Genomic DNA, 19,441 nt, shown 5'->3' with positions numbered 1-19,441 from the left:
TCACTACCCACATGAATATTCCACTTACACCAGAGTGTAAGAATCCATCTCGTTGATACTTTAGGCAATAGCAAGTCATCTTTTGTATCATGTCAGAGTTTTAAAAGCAAGCAAACGTAACACTTAATTCCTGAGAAACACTTCTAAGTTCTCCACCATAACTAATCACAACAAGAACAGAGTAATTATAACACAATCCTCATGAATATGTACTCTATCACAGAAATGCATTCCAGTAATATACATTTTCTTATATGCCTGACCACTGGCATCACTAGTTACCAATCAGAAATCTTAAAAATGCAGAAGAACGTGTAATTCACTCTCTCCTCCTCTGCCTAAATCTAAAATCTAAGAATGTTTATAACTACACTCCCTACACATTATATGCTCCCCCCAAAAAACTCCATTTTTTATTATGCATGTTGGTAACGATTATGTTCCGAGGAACCAAGTATTACGTCCTCATTGGTGATGATAAATGGCTGGAAGGTGGCCAAAGGAGCAGCTTCTTTAGTCTGAAAAATTTAACCTGGCAGCTGCCACATGGACTTTCTCATCATAGTATCTATTCAAAGGCTGGATAAAATCTTCGTAAATTAAAAGTTCTGGCGATAAAGTGGGGAACACTATCCACTTGCACACTAGCTGTTGATAAGAAAAAAGATTGTTTAATTTACCTGGTACTTGGTGTTCAGATAGATGCACTTCACACATGGCTAAGTACTCAGCCCAGTCCTCTTAGTCGTCTGTTCCTGTTTGTGAGTCTCACTGGCTGCCGTCATCATTTGAAAGAATTCCCCCATCGTATCAGTAAGCCGCATCATTTGTTGCACCTGTAACTGAAGAATCTGTGTTAGATGTAGTGTTGGTGCCAAGGTGCATTCAATTGTGGTGTCACTAAGTGCAAAGTAGGCATACATAGTGCTTGCAGAGTGGTGATGCCATGGCAAAGCAAAAGATACTGAAGCTAAATCAACATGCACCACCACAAACAAACTGGACAAAAATAGTGAACACTCCACTGAAACAGAAATTACAGCAGGGATGATGAAACAACGAAAGGATTATCTTTTCAAAAACATCAGGCATTGTTTCAAAGAGGACTAAAAAGACATTTTGTGTCCCGAAGTAGAATCGTAACCTGAACCAAAACCTCAAGTCAGTGACAGTGAGGATTGCGAGGAAGATCCTTACCAGCCAGATACTCGAGAATCAAAGAAGAGAGAAAAATGCTGTATAGAATGACCTTGAACCCCTTCAGTCAGTTGTGAATGCTCTTGAGCCCTTTCAGGCACAGTTATTTTAGAAATAGAAAATTAAATCCTTTGGACGCCATAAAAGATGGGATATCTGTAACCTACCTTGGGGGATTTTGTGAATCCAGAATTTTAGGTGGTTTTGGGCCCATGAATGGCTTCAGAAACAAAATTTAATCTAAAAGATGCCATAACACAGTAAAAATAACAATGTTTTGTCATAAAGAAAGCTGTGCAGCACGCACTAATTTTTCTCATTTTGGGGCGAATGTATTCGGTTTTAAATTTTGTACACTATAATGTGCTATAGGTCTGTAATGGGTAACCACGTCACATGTAATGTTAACTTAAAAACAGTCTTTACTGCTTGCCAAAGGACCTTTCCTCGACGTTGACCTCCATCTGTCCAATGGCCAGCTTCACACATCCGTCCACATCAAACCCACCAACAAGCAACAGTACTTCCATTATGACAGCTGCCACCCATTCCATATCAAACGGTCCCTTCCCTACAGCTTAGGTCTTCGTGGCAAATGAATCTGCTCCAGTCCTGAATCCCTGAACCATTACACCAACAACCTGAAAACAGCTTTCGCATCCCGCAACTACGCTCCCGACCTGGTAGAGAAGCAAATAACCAGGGCCACTTCCTCATCCCCTCAAACCCAGAACCTCCCACAGAAGAACCCCAAAAGTGCCCACTTGTGACAGGATACTTTCCGGGTCTGGATCAGACTCTGACTGTGTCTCTCCAGCAGGGATACGACTTCCTCAAATCCTGCCCTGAAATGAGATCCATCCTTCATGAATTCCTCCCCACTCCACCAAGAGTGTCTTTCCGCCATCCACCTAACCTTCGTAACCTCTTGGTTCATCCCTATGAAATCCCCAAACCACCTTCCCTACCCTCTGGCTCCTACCCTTGTAACCGCCCCCAGTGTAAAACCTGTCCCATGCACCCTCCCACCACCACCTGCTCCACTCCTGTAACCCGGAAGGTGTACACGATCAGAGGCAGAGCCACGTGTGAAAGCACCCATGTGATTTACCAACTGACCTGCCTACACTGTGAAGCCTTCAATGTGGGAATGACCAGTAACAAACTGTCCATTCGCATGAACGGACACAGGCAGACAGTGTTTGTTGGTAATGAGGATCACACTGTGGCTAAACATGCATTGGTGCACGGCCAGCACATCTTGGCACAGTGTTACACCGTCCAGGTTATCTGGATAGTTCCCACTGACACCAACCTATCAGAACTCCGGAGATGGGAACTTGCCCTTCAATATATCCTCTCTTCCCGTTACCCACCAGGTCTCAACCTCCGCTAATTTCAAGTTGCCGCCCCTCGTACATCACTTTTCACTCAACGACATCTTTGCCTCTGTACTTCCGCCTCGACTGACATCTCTACCGAAACTCTTTGCCTTGGCATTTGTCTGCCTGTGTCTGTATATGTGCGGATGGATATGTGTGTGTGTGCGTGAGTGTATACCTGTCCCTTTTCCCCCATAAGGTAAGTCTTTCCACTCCCAGGATGTGCGGATGTATATGTGTGTGTGTGCGAGTGTATACCTGTCCCTTTTTCCCCCCAAGGTAAGTCTCTCCATTCCCGGGATTGGAATGACTCCTTACCCTCTCCCTAAAAACCCACATACTTTCGTCTTTCCCTCTCCTTCCCTCTTTGCTGATGAAGCAACCGTGGGTTGCGAAAGCTTGAAATTTGTGTGTGTGTTTGTGTTTGTTATTGTTTCTATCAACATACCAACGCTTTCATTTGGTAAGTTACAGAATCTCTGTTTTTAGATATATTTTTCCCATGTGGAATGTTTCCCTCTGAATGGCTACTTTCACTGGTGCGGAGTGTACTCGCTGTGTGTTTTGGTTTCATGAAACGAACTTTTTAACTCCACAGATCGATTAAAATGACCGAGTTGGGATGGTTTACCAACAGAAAAACGTAGCACCACCTCATTTCCTCATGAAAGTTGAAGGTTTCCTCTACAATCGCTTCCCAGATTGGTGAATTCATCGTGCAGGGGTTAGGTTAATATATATATATATATATATATATATATATATATATATATATAAGAACACCGTGAATTCATTGTCCCAGGAAGGGGAAACTTTATTGACACATTCCTGGGGTCAGATACATCACATGATCACACTGACAGAACCACAGGCACATAGACACAGGCAACAGAGCATGCACAATGTCGGCACTAGTACAGTGTATATCCACCTTTCGCAGCAATGCAGGCTGCTATTCTCCCATGGAGACGATCGTAGAGATGCTGGATGTAGTCCTGTGGAACGGCTTGCCATGCCATTTCCACCTGGCGCCTCAGTTGGACCAGCGTTCGTGCTGGACGTGCAGACCGCGTGAGACGACGCTTCATCCAGTCCCAAACATGCTCAATGGGAGACAGATCCGGAGATCTTGCTGGCCAGGGTAGTTGACTTACACCTTCTAGAGCACGTTGGGTGGCACGGGATACATGCGGACGTGCATTGTCCTGTTGGAACAGCAAGTTCCCTTGCCGGTCTAGGAATGGTAGAACGATGGGTTCGATGACGGTTTGGATGTACCGTGCACTATTCAGTGTCCCCTCGATGATCACCAGTGGTGTACGGCCAGTGTAGGAGATCGCTCCCCACACCATGATGCCGGGTGTTGGCCCTGTGTGCCTCGGTCGTATGCAGTCCTGATTGTGGCGCTCACCTGCACGGCGCCAAACACGCATACGACCATCATTGGCACCAAGGCAGAAGCGACTCTCATCTCTGAAGACGACAGGTCTCCATTCGTCCCTCCATTCACGCCTGTCGCGACACCACTGGAGGCGGGCTGCACGATGTTGGAGCGTGAGCGGAAGACGGCTTAACGGTGTGCGGGACCGTAGCCCAGCTTCATGGAGACGGTTGCGAATGGTCCTCGCCGATACCCCAGGAGCAACAGTGTCCCTAATTTGCTGGGAAGTGGCGGTGCGGTCCCCTACGGCACTGCGTAGGATCCTACGGTCTTGGCGTGCATCCGTGCGTCGCTGCGGTCCGGTCCCAGGTCGACGGGCACGTGCACCTTCCGCCGACCACTGGCGACAACATCGATGTACTGTGGAGACCTCATGCCCCATGTGTTGAGCAATTCGGCGGTACGTCCACCCGGCCTCCCGCATGCCCACTATACGCCCTCGCTCAAAGTCCGTCAACTGCACATACGGTTCACGTCCACGCTGTCATGGCATGCTACCAGTGTTAAAGACTGCGATGGAGCTCCGTATGCCACGGCAAACTGGCTGACACTGACGGCAGCGGTGCACAAATGCTGCGCAGCTAGTGCCATTCGACGGCCAACACCGCGGGTCCTGGTGTGTTCGCTGTGACGTGCGTGTGATCATTGCTTGTACAGCCCTCTCGCAGTGTCCGGAGCAAGTATGGTGGGTCTGACACACCGGTGTCAATGTGTTCTTTTTTCCATTACTAGGAGTGTATATATATTAATAGAGGGAAACATTCCACGTGGGAAAAATATATCCAAAAACAAAGATGATGTGACTTACCAAACGAAAGCGCTGGCACGTTGATAGACACACAAATAAACACAAACATACACACAAAATTCAAGCTTTTGCAACAAACTGTTGCCTCATCAGGAAAGAGGGAAGGAGAGGGAAAGACGAAAGGATGTGGGTTTTAAGGGAGAGGGTAAGGAGTCATTCCAATCCCGGGAGCGGAAAGACTTACCTTAGGGGGAAAAAAGGACGGGTATGCACTCGCACACACACACATATCCATCCACACATATACAGACACAAGCAGACATATTTAAATATGGATATGTGTGTGTGTGTGCGAGTGTATACCTGTCCTTTTTTCCCCCTAAGGTAAGTCTTTCCACTCCTGGGATTGGAATGACTCCTTACCGTCTCCCTTAAAACCCACGTCCTTTCGTCTTTCCCTCTCCTTCCCTCTTCCCTGACGAAGCAACCATTGGTTGCGAAAGCTAGAATTTTTGTGTATGTATGTGTTTGTTTGTGTTTCTATCGACCTGCCAGCGCTTTTGTATGGTAAGTCACATAATCTTTGTTTTTAAATATATTTTTCCCGCGTGGAATGTTTCCCTCAATTATATATATATGCTGTTTCTTAAATATGTCAAATTAAATAGTGGTAATAAAGTGAAACTTCAAAACACATTATCTCAAAACATCTATTTTCCACCGCCACTGTTCAACCTGCCATAACTCATTTAGATTTAGAACTAGAATGTTTTCCCTCCAGATCATTAAAAATTTTAAAAAGCGAATGTAAAAATTACAATAGCTCAATATCTAAAATTTTCGACAATAGCTGCTTTTTTACTTCCTTTCATTTTCTCCTTTTGGTTGCAAGGGTTACTATTGAAAAATGTGTTTAACTTGTAATGGTTTTTGGTAAATGTTGTGCTTGATTTAATTTCACTTGCCAATTATTGGTGTGTATTAGAGTAATAATGTAACATATAGACATTTCCAGCAGTTGGAAGTTAATAAGGAATTACTAACCATAAAGTTTCCAGTCTCGTTACAGAGACAGTGCATCAAATTTGTAAAATTGTATGTATTGCAAAAGAACTATTTAGATTATCTAAAAATGTGCGATTCTTCTATTGGCATGATTTATTAAAACTTAAAGGGAACAAATTTCCAAGGCAGGTTGATGATCCTATGTTGTTGTACAAAAAGGCTACTATTTGCATTAGGGTTCAAATTTTGGCCTTGCCCATGCACATTATTTTTTCTAGCACTGGTGTGGCATTCCATAGAAAGTTCAATACTTAGTCATTATCAGCTATGGTATTATATTGACCAATGAACGCTTAATAAACTGTGTCACATCCCAGTCATTAATAACACATAAACTTGCACTTGAACCATGGGGGTGGCGGGGGGGGGGGCGGGGGGGCTTGCATGCCTCAGCGATACAGAAACGATTCAGATAGTGAAGGAAGGATGAAAATTTAATAGTCTTGGGGGACTGGAATTCGATAGTAGCAAAAGGAAGAGAAGGAAAAGTAGTAGGTGAATATGGAAGGGGGGCAAGAAATGAAAGAGGAAGCTGCCTGGTAGAATTTTGAGCAGAGCATAACTTAATTATAGCTAACACTTGGTTCAAGAATCATGAAAGAAGGTTGTATACAAGGAAGAGGCCTGGAGACACTGGAAAGTTTCAGATAGATTAGATAATGGTAAGACAGAGATTTAGGAACCAGGTTTTAAACTGTAAGACGTTTCTAGGGGCAGATGTGGACTCTGACCACAATGAAATGGTTATGAACCGTAGATTAAAACTGAAGAAACTGAAAAAAGGTGGGAATTTAAGGAGATGGTACCTGGATAAACTGACTAAACCAGAGGTTGTACAGAGTTTCAGGGAGAGCGTAAGGGAACAATTTACAGGAATGGGGGAAAGAGATACAGTAGAAGAAGAATGGGTAGCTTCGAGGGATGAAGTAGTGGAGGCAGCAGAGGATCAAGTAGGTAAAAAGACGAGGGCTAGTAGAAATCCTTGGGTAACAGAAGAAATATTGAATTTAATTTATGAAAGGAGAAAATATAAAAATGTAGTAAACGAAGCCAGCAAAAAGGAATGCAAACATCTCAAAAATGAGATCGACAGGAAGTGCACGATGGCTATACGGGGATGGCTAGTGGACAAATGTAGAGGCATATATCACAAGGAGTAAGATAGATACTGCCTCAAGGAAAATTAAAAGAGACCTTTGGAGAAAAGAGAACCATTTGCATGAATATCAAGAGCTCAGGTAGAAAACCAGTTCTAAGCCAAAAAGGGAAATCACAAAGGTGGAAGGAGTATATAGAGGGTCTGTACAAGGGCGATGTACTAGAAGGCAGTACTATGGAAATGGAAGAGGATGTAGATGAACATGAAATGGGAGATATGATACTGCGTGAAGAGTTTGACAGAGCACTGAAAGACCTAAGTCAAAACAAGACTCTGGGAGCAGACAACATTCCGTTTGAACTATTGATAGTCTTGAGAGAGCCAGCCCCGACAAACTCTACCACCTGGTGAGCAAGATGTATGAGGCAGGTGATATATACTCAGACTTCAAGAAGAAAATAATAATTCCAATCCCAAAAAAGCAGGTGTTGTTGACAGGTGTGAAAATTACTGAAATATCAATTTAATAAGTCACGGGTGCAAACTACTGACATGAATTCTTTACAAACAAATGGAAAAACTGGTAGAAACTGACCTAGGGGAAGATCAGGTTGGATTTCATAGAAATGTTGGAACATGTGAGGTGATACTAACCCTACAACTTATCTTAGAGTATAGATTAAGGAAAGGAAAACCTATGTTTCTAGCATTTTTAGACTTAGAAAGCTTTTGACAATGTTGACTGGAATACCCATTTTCTGAAGGTGGCAGGGGTAAAATACAGGGAATGAAAAGCTATTTACAATTTGTACAGAAACCAGATGGCAGTTGTAAGAGTTGAGGGGCATGAAAGGGTAGCAGTGGTTGGGTAGGGAGTGAGACAGGGTTGTAGCCTATCCTTGATGGTATTTGTGGTGTCACCGCTAGACACCACACTTGCTAGGTGGTAAATCGGCCGCGGTCCATTAGTACATGTCGGACCCGCGTGTCGCCACTGTGTGATCGCAGACCGAGCGCCACCACACGGCAGGTCTAGAGAGACATACGAGCACTCGTCCCAGTTGTACGGACGACATTGCTAGCGACTACACGTACGAAGCCTTTCTCTCATTTGCCGAGAGACAGTTAGAATAGCCTTCAGCTAAGTCCATGGCTACGACCTAGCAAGGCGCCATTAACCATATCTGGAGAGAGTCTCACTTGTATTATCAAGAGAAATGTACCACAATGAATTAAAGTTAAGTATACGAGAAGCTCCGTTCTTTTCTTTATAGCTTTCATCACGTATCCTGTTTCAGACTTAACGCCAGTCGGCGTGTGTGTACGCGTGCCTTTCGGTTACCCGTCACTGTGGACTGGCTGCCTTGTCAGTCCACTACAGTATTCACTCTGTATATTGAGCAAGCAGTAAAGGAAACAAAAGAAAAATTTGGAGTAGGAATTAATATCTATGGAGAAGAAATAGAAACTTTGAGGCTTGCCAATGACGTTGTAATTCTGTCAGAGACAGCAAAGGACCTGGAAAAGCAGTTGAACAGAATGGAGAGTGTCTTGAAAGGAGGATATAAGATGAACATAAACAAAAGCAAAATGGGGATAATGGAATGTAATCAAATTAAACTGGGTGATTCTGAGAGAATGAGATTAGAAAATTAGTAGAATTGTGCTATTTGGGGTGAAAAATAAGTGATGATGGTCAACATAGAGAGGATGTAAAATGTAGACTGGCAATAGCAAGGAAAGCATCTCTGAAGAAGAGAAATCTGTTAACATCAAACATAGATTTAAGTGTGAGGAAGTCATTTCTGAAAGTATTTGTGTGGAGTCTAGCCAAGTATGGAAGTGAAACATGGATGATAAATAGTTTAGACAAGAGGAGAACAGAAGCTTTTGATATGTGGTGCTACAAAAGAATGCTGAAGATTAGATGGGTAGGTCGTGTAACTAATGAGGAAATACTGAATAGAATTGTTGAGAAGAAGAATTTGTGGCACAGCTTGACTAGAAGGGATCGGTGGGTAGGACATTTTATGAAGCATCTAGGGATCACCAATTTTGTGTTGGAGGGCAATGTGGAGGGTTAAAATTGTAGAGGGAGAACAAAAGGTGAATACACTAAGCAGATTCAGAAGGATGTAGGTTGCAGTAGGTACTTGAAGATGAAGAACCTTGCACAGGATAGAGTAGCATGGAGAGCTGCATCAAACCAGTCTCTGGACTGAAGACAACAACAACCACACATAGACTATTAAATACGGTACTGAAATTATTTTCTTGATTGCAATGTTTTTAGATATCAACAGAATATTTGTTCATAGCTAGGTGACAGTGTTGTACCTTGGAACACGTTTTCACACTTGGCAAAAGTTTAATATTCTGGAATAATTTTTGAAATTTCAGAAAAAGACTGCATCCCATAAGAAGTGAGTGTCATTTAAAAATGAAATACAAAAAGTATTAAACTTGTATTGGAATGCTAGAGGCAAAATTCTGAAAAGTGTACCAAAGTACAAAACTCTCCACTGTCTACAACTCCACTGTCTTCTATACCAGTGTACTAAGCCTTTTGTCAGTAGTTCAAGTTGTCAGGCATTTCTCAGGTCCTCTTGGTACATTACTTATGCCTTTGCAACCCCTATGTAATTAGGTCACTTGCAACAACTTTTCCTCCAACAGACAACTCAGCTTGTACTTTCAACACGTTATTCACAAATGCTAACACATCTTCTCGTGCCTTGCTCAAAAAAGACCAACTAGGCTAGCAGCACTAGCATCCAGGATGGGCAGTGATAAACTGAACGAGGGTCTGCTCTTCTTCAAAGCATATAACTGCCTGTTGAAGTCTATATTAATTGCCTTCATTTGAGCTACTCATCCTAGTAAAGTTTGAGTCACTTCCTGAGTGCTAACCATCTGTGCCTTTGATTCACTCAGTTGTAATGCCTTTGTCAACACACCAGGACAAAACATGGTAGGACAGACACAGGGAGACAATGGAACTTAGCACTACTGTAACAGTTCCTTAACCTACTCCATTTATACATTCAAGTGCCAGCTCTACACTCTTTTTGCACTCCTGCCCTAAACCCCAAACCTTGTACACCTAAAGCATGTAACAGGTGTAGATGAGCACAGGGGGCATTATGCCTCAGAAAATTAAAAATCGTACATCCACCTGTACATGTATAGGCATGTGTTTCCCTTGTACTTCTCTTGAACTCCCTCAATTCTCTTCCTGCACCAAATTTTACAAACTTCTTTGTAAAATCAGCCTGCCAGTTTGATTGGCACAACATTGTACAGTATTTGAAGAGAGAACAACCAGAGAAAATACATTTTGTTTCACCTTACCACATTGCTCCAATGACACTATATGCTCATTTATGGCTTTCTTCAATGTCACTGCTCACTTCTGACACAAGTTATTATAGTCCCAGTATTGTCTGAGATGAATGCCAAGATGATGTCTCAGAATGATAGGCCAGACAGTAAGGCATGAGGAACCAGTTCTGTAGCTGTTGTGGAATCATAAACTCAGTTGCAATAACAACATAGTTTATTCAGGAGAATTCATACATGGTATCTTGATAGGAAGCTTTGACTCCAGGCAGCAGTGTTCCACAGCAGGACCCTCGGGTGTATGCCTGAGATGCGTCAAGTGTGGATGCAAGTGCAGCAGAATGCTGATGCCATGGAGCTGCATGTGCTGGCACATGCCTGTTGATGTCAGATTTGTAACAACAGCATGCTCATGTGTAAATCAGTCACACCATTAGGCGTGAATTGCAGTGACCAGCCATCAGTTCATAGTAAGTCAGGTGTGAGACCCCCTAGTGATGTCGAGGAGTCAGTTGATGGCAGCACAAAGAAGGCTGTAGCTAGAAGGTGCCAATTCAAGTTCTGGTGGTGTGGCCCACAGACCTGTGGTTAGCAGAGGCAGTGACCCATTATAGATGAGACTAGATGATCATAGTTCTCAGCCTAGTCAGCAGCCAACAACAGATAATGTTAGACTTGGACAGGCAGTATTTGTACTTACTTGACTGCATTCTACTATGATGAGCTGTCACTTCTCAACATGTAGATTGGCCAAGACAGCACAGCATGAGGTAACCTGGTGCTCAACTGCACCAGGTTGGTGGTGTATGTCATGCCACATCAGCACTTTTCCTGCCCACATGTCAGAATTTTACTGACACCATGCTGGCCTGCCCAGCCACAGGTTAGAGAATGTGTCAGTGTTACATTTTTGATACTTGATGGATAGTGTGAATAGCAATCTTTGACTGTTTGCTGATGACACTGTACTGTACGAGAAAGTGTTGATGATCAGTGATTCTAGAAGCATATAGGATGACTTAAGACAGAATATTTATTTGGTGTGATGAAAAGCAGCTGCTCTAAATGTAGAAAAACATTAAGTTGATGCAGCTGAGTAAAAAAAAAAGAATCCTTTAACGTTCAAATATTGCATTAGCAGTGTGTTGCTTGACAGTCACATTGATTAAACATGTGGATGTAATGTTGCAAAGCTATATAAAATGGAAGGAGCATGTAAGGTATGTGAAGGAAGGTGAATGGTCGATTTCATTTTATTGGGAGATTTCTACAAAAATGTAGGTCATCCATAAAGGAGACAGCATACAGGATACTGACATGGCACATTCTTAAGTACTGCTTCAGTGTTTGGGCTCCATGCCAGTTTGAATTAAATAAAGACATCAAAGTAATTCAGAGGTGTGCTGCTCAGTTTGTTACCAGTAGGTTCAGCCAACATGAGTATTATGGAGGTGCTTCATGAACTAAAATGGGAATCCCTGGAGGGAACAGAACATTTATTTCACAAAAAAAAAAAAAAAAAAAAAAAAAAGAACACATTTGAGAAAATTTAGAGCACTGGCATTTGTGGCTGACAATTCCACTACTGTCAACATACATTCTGAATAAGGATCACAAAGATTAGGTAACGGAAAATAGGGCCTGTACAAAGGCATAAAGACAGTCATTATTTCTTCATTTTATTTGCAAGTGTAACAGCGAAGGGAGTGACTAGTAGTTGTGCAGGGTGCCCTTCACAATCAATTGTATGTTGGCTTGCAAAATAGATGTCAAAGGAGGGTCATTTACCCTAACAGGCTGCTGCTGGACCATGCCAAGTGACCATAGCTCAGAATGACCGACATTTCATTCCTAAAGTCACAGTAAAATGTGCACCTACGTCAGCAGTGCAGCAGCATTAAGTGCAGGTTGCACTGACAGCATTCGTACCTTTATGTTGGCTTCCGTTGTGAAGGGGGGGGGGGAGGGGGGGGGGACATCATTGCTGGCTCTTGTGTGGCAAAATGTACTTTTGAATGAGGAATGAGATCATGTTTGACCTGTTTTGCAGTGATAGTCATCTGCTTGTCAACCATTATTGTGGTCTGTGCAATCTGACAGCCTATGTTCTTGCAGACAGATGGCAAGTATAATACTTTGCAAAGTGATTGAATACAAAACATTGTCTTGCCCAGTAAGTATGGAAAACTATCTGAAAAACCATTTCATCATATTTCAGTAGGATAAAACCTGCCTGCATCTGCCAAATAATGTACAGTACTTCTTTGAAGACATGGTGCAACACAGCTTCTGTGGCCTGCATGTTTGCTTAGCATGCTACCACCCATTGGAATTGTAAGGTTATGTGTTTGCTTAGCAATGTGTTTGTCACTGTCAACCAGTAACCTGTGTTGTTCGTTTGTAGGCTTACAAACCCTCTTTGATTTGCAGCACTTTGGGAACTAACACAATACTACTACAGTCTCAAGATCAGATATTGTGTACAGTTAAATATTTCAAATATCGGTATACTGTCATGTACCGAGTCTGGGATATACAGTCTATTGCAGTTACATGCATTGATCGTGATGTAACTTTTACAAACCTTGATTAAAATCTACCTATATCTTTTTTTTTTTTTTTTAGCACATGAATTTTGGCACTCGTCAGTATATTCTCAACTGCCATGGTTGTACAGGGCTACTATAAATGATTCATTCATTTCTAAGTTCTATATTTTCCAAAGTATTACATGTAGAAATAGGAATGATGCATGAACAGTACCACAAACACCAAGTTTTCATTGTGTCCACCAGTTGCCATTATGAGTGCAGTGCCTTGACAAAATGGTGATAAAGCAAGATAAGGGTTTTGTGTGTTGTAATATCTCAGATGTTTATCTGTTGCAATAGTGCATTCAGAAGGAAATACGGAGATAATTGCCATGTGAACAGAACATTGTTTATTGGTATTGACAATTTAGGGATACTGGCTATCTCTGTAAACAGAAAAAATATTTGTTAACCAAGTGTCTAGATGCCACCATGGACAGGGTGAGGGAAAGTTTCATACACAGACCAAAAAAATAATTGACAGTTTGTAGAAGCCATGCACTTGGAATACTGAATCACACTGTAGAAGTTTTGTAATGGTGTTTACATTTCAAACTGTACCATCTGCACCTCATGCAATAATTAAACTGAAAGATATGGCTGGTGCCTTCAGTTTTTCATCGCAATGCGGGAAGCTCTTGAGGATAAACATTTTGCTTCCAAGCTGATATTATTTGAGGAGGAATCAGCCTTACATTTTTTCTGGAAAGGTTATCAACACAATGTGAGAGTATGGGGCACTGAAAATCCTCATGAAATTGTGATGCATGAATGGAATTCACCAAGGGTTGGTATATTCTGTGTGGTATCACAGACAAAGCTGTATGGGCTGTTTTTCTTTTGTGAGAAGACTGACAGTTACCTCCTGGTATGTTGCAGTTGTGGTTGTCTCCAAATGACTGCTGCTTCCACGAATTTCATCTTCCAACAAGATGAGGCACCTCCTCATTGGAGCACTGATGTTTGTGGCTCCCTAAACAACAAATGTCCACATCACTGTGTTGGCTGTGGTGGTGAAGATGATGCGGCTGTGTTCCCTTGGCTCCAGGTTACCTGACCTAACGTCATGTGACTTTTTCCTTTTGCAGTACATTAAGGACCGTGTTTACATAGCCCCACTGCCAAGATCATCAGTGCTGCTGTGATGAACCATTTACAGGATGTTGTTACATGTGGTATGACAAAATTTTGGACATGTGTTGTTTGACCAAAGGACTTACGTTGGGAATTTCTAGAGTGGAAAATGCAAACTTGATGAGTTTACAGTTCTATTCATGACAGTTAGATTTCTACATGCAATACACTGGAATATATCAATTAATTCACAGTAGCTCTGTGCTCATCTTTTGATGATTTGGTCCAGGACTGCAAGTTACATCTTCATAGGATGTTTAAAATGATTGAAAAACAAACAAAAACTTCTCTTGTCTTTTTTTTTAACCAAACTTTTCTTTCCTGATAATGTGGTCCATTCAGAAATTCATTATGGATTGTAACTTGTTTAGTCTCAGACCAGGAAGCATTAAGAAAAAAATGTTCAAGCTTCTCATAACTTAAATATTGTAGTCTACTTTGGCTTCCCAATGTTACAGCATATCCCTCTAAAAGTCTATTGACAAATTTAATTTTGTGGGTCCTATCATGTCAGGTACACAGTTGCCTCTTGACTAATAAATAAAATATATTGAGTGGTATTACCATGTGCCAAAAAAACATTTCACTGGTGCACTGCCTCAATAACGTTACTGTGAAAAAGTCTCATAAAATCTATTTCCTGCAGGTTCTTTGATATCAGCATTTGCCAGTTGTCAGTTGGTTTCAGATTCTATTCTATTTAATGTATTAATTTTTGTCCCACAGAGTCACTCGTAGTCTCAACTTAAGTACATCACCCAGTTGGGATGTGTACTGGCACTGGTTAGTATTATGTGACTAAATGCATCTCTAGTGATGAGAGTTTTGGTTTGTGGTCTTTGACTCAATGAGAGCTTGAGTTCCTTTTAATTTATGTTCACTATTGAGCTGTTCAGAAGAGAATTCCTTTCTCACAGCATCAATATTAGCTTTCAGACACGTTTTTACCTCAGCCATGCTGTTCTCTACCTTTCCACTTTTATTGCTTAACTATCAACTTTCTCACAAATCTCTACCCTCAAATTTGCATTTCAAAAAGCAATTTCTTCTTTTCTGTTTTCTTGATCATACATCTGTTCCTCCAGCTTGATGTGCCTGGCAGACCTTCATTACCAGTTTGTAATTAATTGAGGGAGGCTGTAATCTGAATTAAGGCACCAGGAAGGTTTGCTGGTGTTGCATGAACAATAGTACATCGGCCACTTAAACTTACATCACAAAGTTCCTGTTCTCCACTAGCCTCAGATTGACTTTAATTTAATGTTAGCTATTTTCCAATGACAGAATAATTCACTTTCAAACAAACAAACAAATATTTCTTATCGTGTCATGTCCTGGATGAAAAATTTTGGTGTCATCTTTCAGATATCAGTGTGCAAACATTTTATTCGGGCAGGTTTCATTCTTCTTTATGCGCACTATTTTGTATTGTGGGAGTTGTTCTTTGTGTGGGGGTGACATGTGGCAGAAAATATCCGCTGCTGAAGCCACCTAGCAACACACCTCTGTCAGGCAGGCTGCAGCAAGCACAGCCACTGTGACTCAGTTGCACGGCCCATCAAGACAAGACATTTTCAGTTCAGTCCACAGAGTGCCTTCACCTACATCAGACATGGGAACAGATGGGGCACACAACTGCGACAGTGGTCTCTCCTGCTGTCAACCTTCTACTGCATCCACTGTGTCTTGTGTGGCCAATTGAATGCAAATATACTTGTGCCATGTGAGTATTTAGGACTTCATCAGCCCCAGTCCAGGCAGTTCTGCTACAGACAGTTAACTGATGTCTTCATCTACAGACCCATCACTTCTTCCAGCTACACACCACCGTCATCTCCAGTGGACAGCGCTTAGTTTGGCAATGTGCTCACAGGAACTGTTGGTATCACATGTTACTGTCAGACTCTTCTGATGAGATTGAAGGGACTTGAAATTATACCTGGTTTGTCAGAGATTTCCGAGTGTTTAGTCAAGTGGGAGGGCTGTATCATATCATAAAGAATATTCAGGTGTTCCAGTAAGAGAATGATTGTGTTGTTAAGCATTCGGTAAACTGTAGGTTTATTCTAAGATTTTTGTCCAGGTTACTGACATTTTTGCACATTGTCTATTTGAGCTTCAGTTTTGATCAGAGGAGGCCATTTGTGTTAAGTTTAGGAAAATATTAATAAATAGAGGTGGAACTTATGTTTTTTGTGGGAGTATTCCAAACCTAGAACACTTCAGGGACAGGGGGATAAAAAAAGAAAAAGAAACCATTCAAAATTGCTTTAGATGAATCCCAGATCAAGAGTCGCTAGTTAAGGTCTACCTGTTTAGTGTATAATCTAGCCCCATTTAGTAGCTTCTCAGATCCACAATTACATACTTATTGTGTGGTCATAGTTTTGTCTAGTGCTGCAGAACCATGGCTTTATTTGATGTTTGAGATGATACTAAGGATTTAAATACAAACAAAAATTTTGAGTAATGTTTGTTTGTTACTTTTTTCCTCCAGCCCAAATTAAGATGTGTATTTGCTCCACTGGAGTGTAGCCATCCTCAGTGGTGGCAACATACTGTTTACCAGATTCAAATGAACACAGTATCACCTGTAGCTATCAAACCAAACCATAATCTGTTGCTCCCATCACTGTGCTAGCAACTGCCGAAATTAACTCTTGCTGGAAATTAACTGTTACTATTTTGCTTTGTGATGTCATTCTAATGAGATGAACCAAGCGCTGCATCAGAATTACTTTTAGATCAAATTGTCACTTTCAAAATTTCAAATGACATTGTATGTTAATTGTAAGGAAGATTCATTCTAGCAAAATAAAAAATGAAGACATATAGATTACCGGTTCTGTTCACATACAAATCATGTTTTAACTCACTGACTGAACTGGATATACATGTAGACAGAAGGGCTGCAAAAATTGCTAAAAAATGTCAAAATAAAAACAAAACATGATGTGGCTGATATGCATATCAAGGAATTGTATTTAATGTGTCAAATACATATATGGAGTTATATTCTGCTGTAGCAAAATAAGTTGTTGATGCATTTTATCATTGTATTAAGTAATTTCAATAGAAAATCGTTCTTTAGGTGGAACAAAAAGGTGTCAAGATATTTTTACCTTATGCTTTGACTATGGTACCTCAATTGCTCCAGAATGCTTTTCAAACCAAGTGTCAAAAAGTAAGCTGATTAATGCTCTTCTATGAAGCTGTGTGAGAGTAGGTCATACAAGCTATTCCCCATAAAACTTGTTATGGCACTGGAAATAAAACATGATTCTGACTTCAATAAATGTTAGTAATGTTGTGGATTATTTCTAAAAAATAAACCCAATATGAAAACTTGAATCACTAGATGAAAGCAGATAAAGTAAATGTAGATCAAAAGATTGCTATGAAAAGAGAGACAACATTTCACTCAGTTTTATAGCTGTAACTTACTATTGAACAAACTTTTACTGTGCAAAAATGTAGACTACTTGAACAAAAACCTTCTGCTTGAAGCAATCAATTAGATATAGATCAATTATTTGGAAGCAGTCTTAGTCTGACACAAAGAATGGATAATTCAACAGACTTTCATTTCATAGTTTACTTAAATTCAGAGGGAAAATGTAAGCTGTTATCAGTAATTGCAAGTGTTGTAGCTCTTAGGGGCTATTAGTACTTGTACAATCACTTAAAATTCTGCACCATATATGGTTAACAGCCCCCCCCCCTCTCTCTCTCTCTCTCTCTCATGATAGTAACACACACACACACACACGCCTCTCTTCTACAAAACATTGCTTTATGAGAATGAAAAAACTAATTTATTCATTTATAGGTATTTTTGAGTGTGTAATCTGGTTTTGCTTACAGAATTTCTGAAGAAGGCTTCTTTTAATTTCTAAAAACACAAATGCTCTAAAATTCACAGGGCACAGTGAGAGTACCGGCACCAGTTCAATATGCTCACAAGTTGGCATTCTTGGTAGGACAATCTCTCCACACTCGACCAAGCAATGCATTAGAGGATTTTCTGTATTTCCTGTAGAGAATTTGGTATTTTGATGGGAATCTTGATAGTGAGTATGACTGTAAGTATTTTATAGTTTCATATGTTTTAACACAGCTGATTCATTTGTGGGAAATCGTTCCATATATTGTACTGTCCATAAGTAAAGTGAGACGTTAGATTGTGTTATTTGTTATCTTATATTTGTACGTTTATACTTTTTCCCCAAAACTACATTATATTAAAGCACATAAAAGCACTAAGCTACTTTGTGCATAATCCAAAGTAAAAATTATTTATACATTGCTAAAACAGTTAACGAGTTCACTGACAGTGTAGAACACTCAGCATTGTGTGTATGGCAAAATTGTTGTGCAGTCGAATTGTAATTGGTCTTTCTCTGATGTATGGATTGTGTATCAAATTTAAGTTTTCTGTGTCAGTAACTGTATACTACATAATTGTGTTATGTAGTTGTGTGCTTCTGTTGTGAAGATGACAGTGGAAATGCAGGAGAGTATGGAACTTGCTGCTGGCAAATATATTTCTTCTACCAAATCATGGTAAATGCATACCTCACATTAGTATTTTTCTCCTGTTGAAAGAATGGCATCAGTAATCTCTTATGCACCATCTCTATAAACATTGTAGACAGTCATCATAGATATTTGTATACAAATGGTGATCTAAAAAGTATAGAAACCTTTGCTTATATATTTCCAATGCATGATCACAAAATATTGTTACCAGATTATGCATTTTGGTCAACAGTGACCATACTCACTAGGGAATCACTTTAGAACAGGGCTCTACCATAGCTGAGTCATGGACTGGGGGAGTGAGTGTTATGAATATGTTAAGTGACTTGAGGCGGTACTCATTAAAACAAATGTGCTTTTCAAATGTCTAGATATTTTCATGAAATTTCAGCCACCAACTCTCTTCTCCTAATGCCAGAATATTTTGTTGACTCCCACCTATATAAGGAGATGGTAATAAAATTAGAGAAATAACAACTCACCTGGAACAATTTAGGGATTCATTTTACCCACATGCTCTGTGAGAGTGCAACAGCCAAGAAATAATTTGAAAGTGGCTCTATGAATTAGAGAAAGAAGTCTCTGAGAACATGCATGTGGAACTCAGCATTGTATGGTGGTGCCTTCAGATGTATTGCTATACAAGGATGTTGAAAATTAGGTGGACTCATAAGATAAGAAATGAAAGGGTTCTCCACAGAATTAGCAAAGAAAGGAACTTGGAGATCACCAACTATAAGAAGGGTGAGGATGATAGAACATGTGGTAAAACATCAGGGGATAACCTCCATGGTACTATTGGGAGTAAATACTATAGGGGAAGACTGAATGGAGTCTGTATCCATCAAATATTTGAGGATGTAGGGTGCAAGTGATCATTGTGAGCTGAACAGATTGACACAAGAG

At 40.7% G+C, this 19,441-nt stretch overlaps 1 protein-coding gene across 1 annotated transcript in view; it reads left to right on the top strand.

Moving 5' to 3' along the window:
- The window catches only part of LOC126234036 (piwi-like protein Siwi), a 257,707-nt gene extending 239,672 nt beyond the window's left edge, over positions 1-18,035 (top strand). The window contains exon 13 of the mRNA XM_049942902.1: positions 17,919-18,035. Coding sequence (XP_049798859.1) covers positions 17,919-18,035 — 117 coding nt within the window. The remainder of the gene's footprint in view (positions 1-17,918) is intronic.
- Positions 18,036-19,441: the final 1,406 nt, after the last annotated feature.

This window comes from Schistocerca nitens, chromosome 1 (genome assembly GCF_023898315.1).
Source record: "Schistocerca nitens isolate TAMUIC-IGC-003100 chromosome 1, iqSchNite1.1, whole genome shotgun sequence".
In the NCBI taxonomy this organism is placed as follows: Eukaryota; Metazoa; Arthropoda; class Insecta; order Orthoptera; family Acrididae; genus Schistocerca; species Schistocerca nitens.
This window is presented reverse-complemented; position numbering and strand designations above follow the sequence as displayed.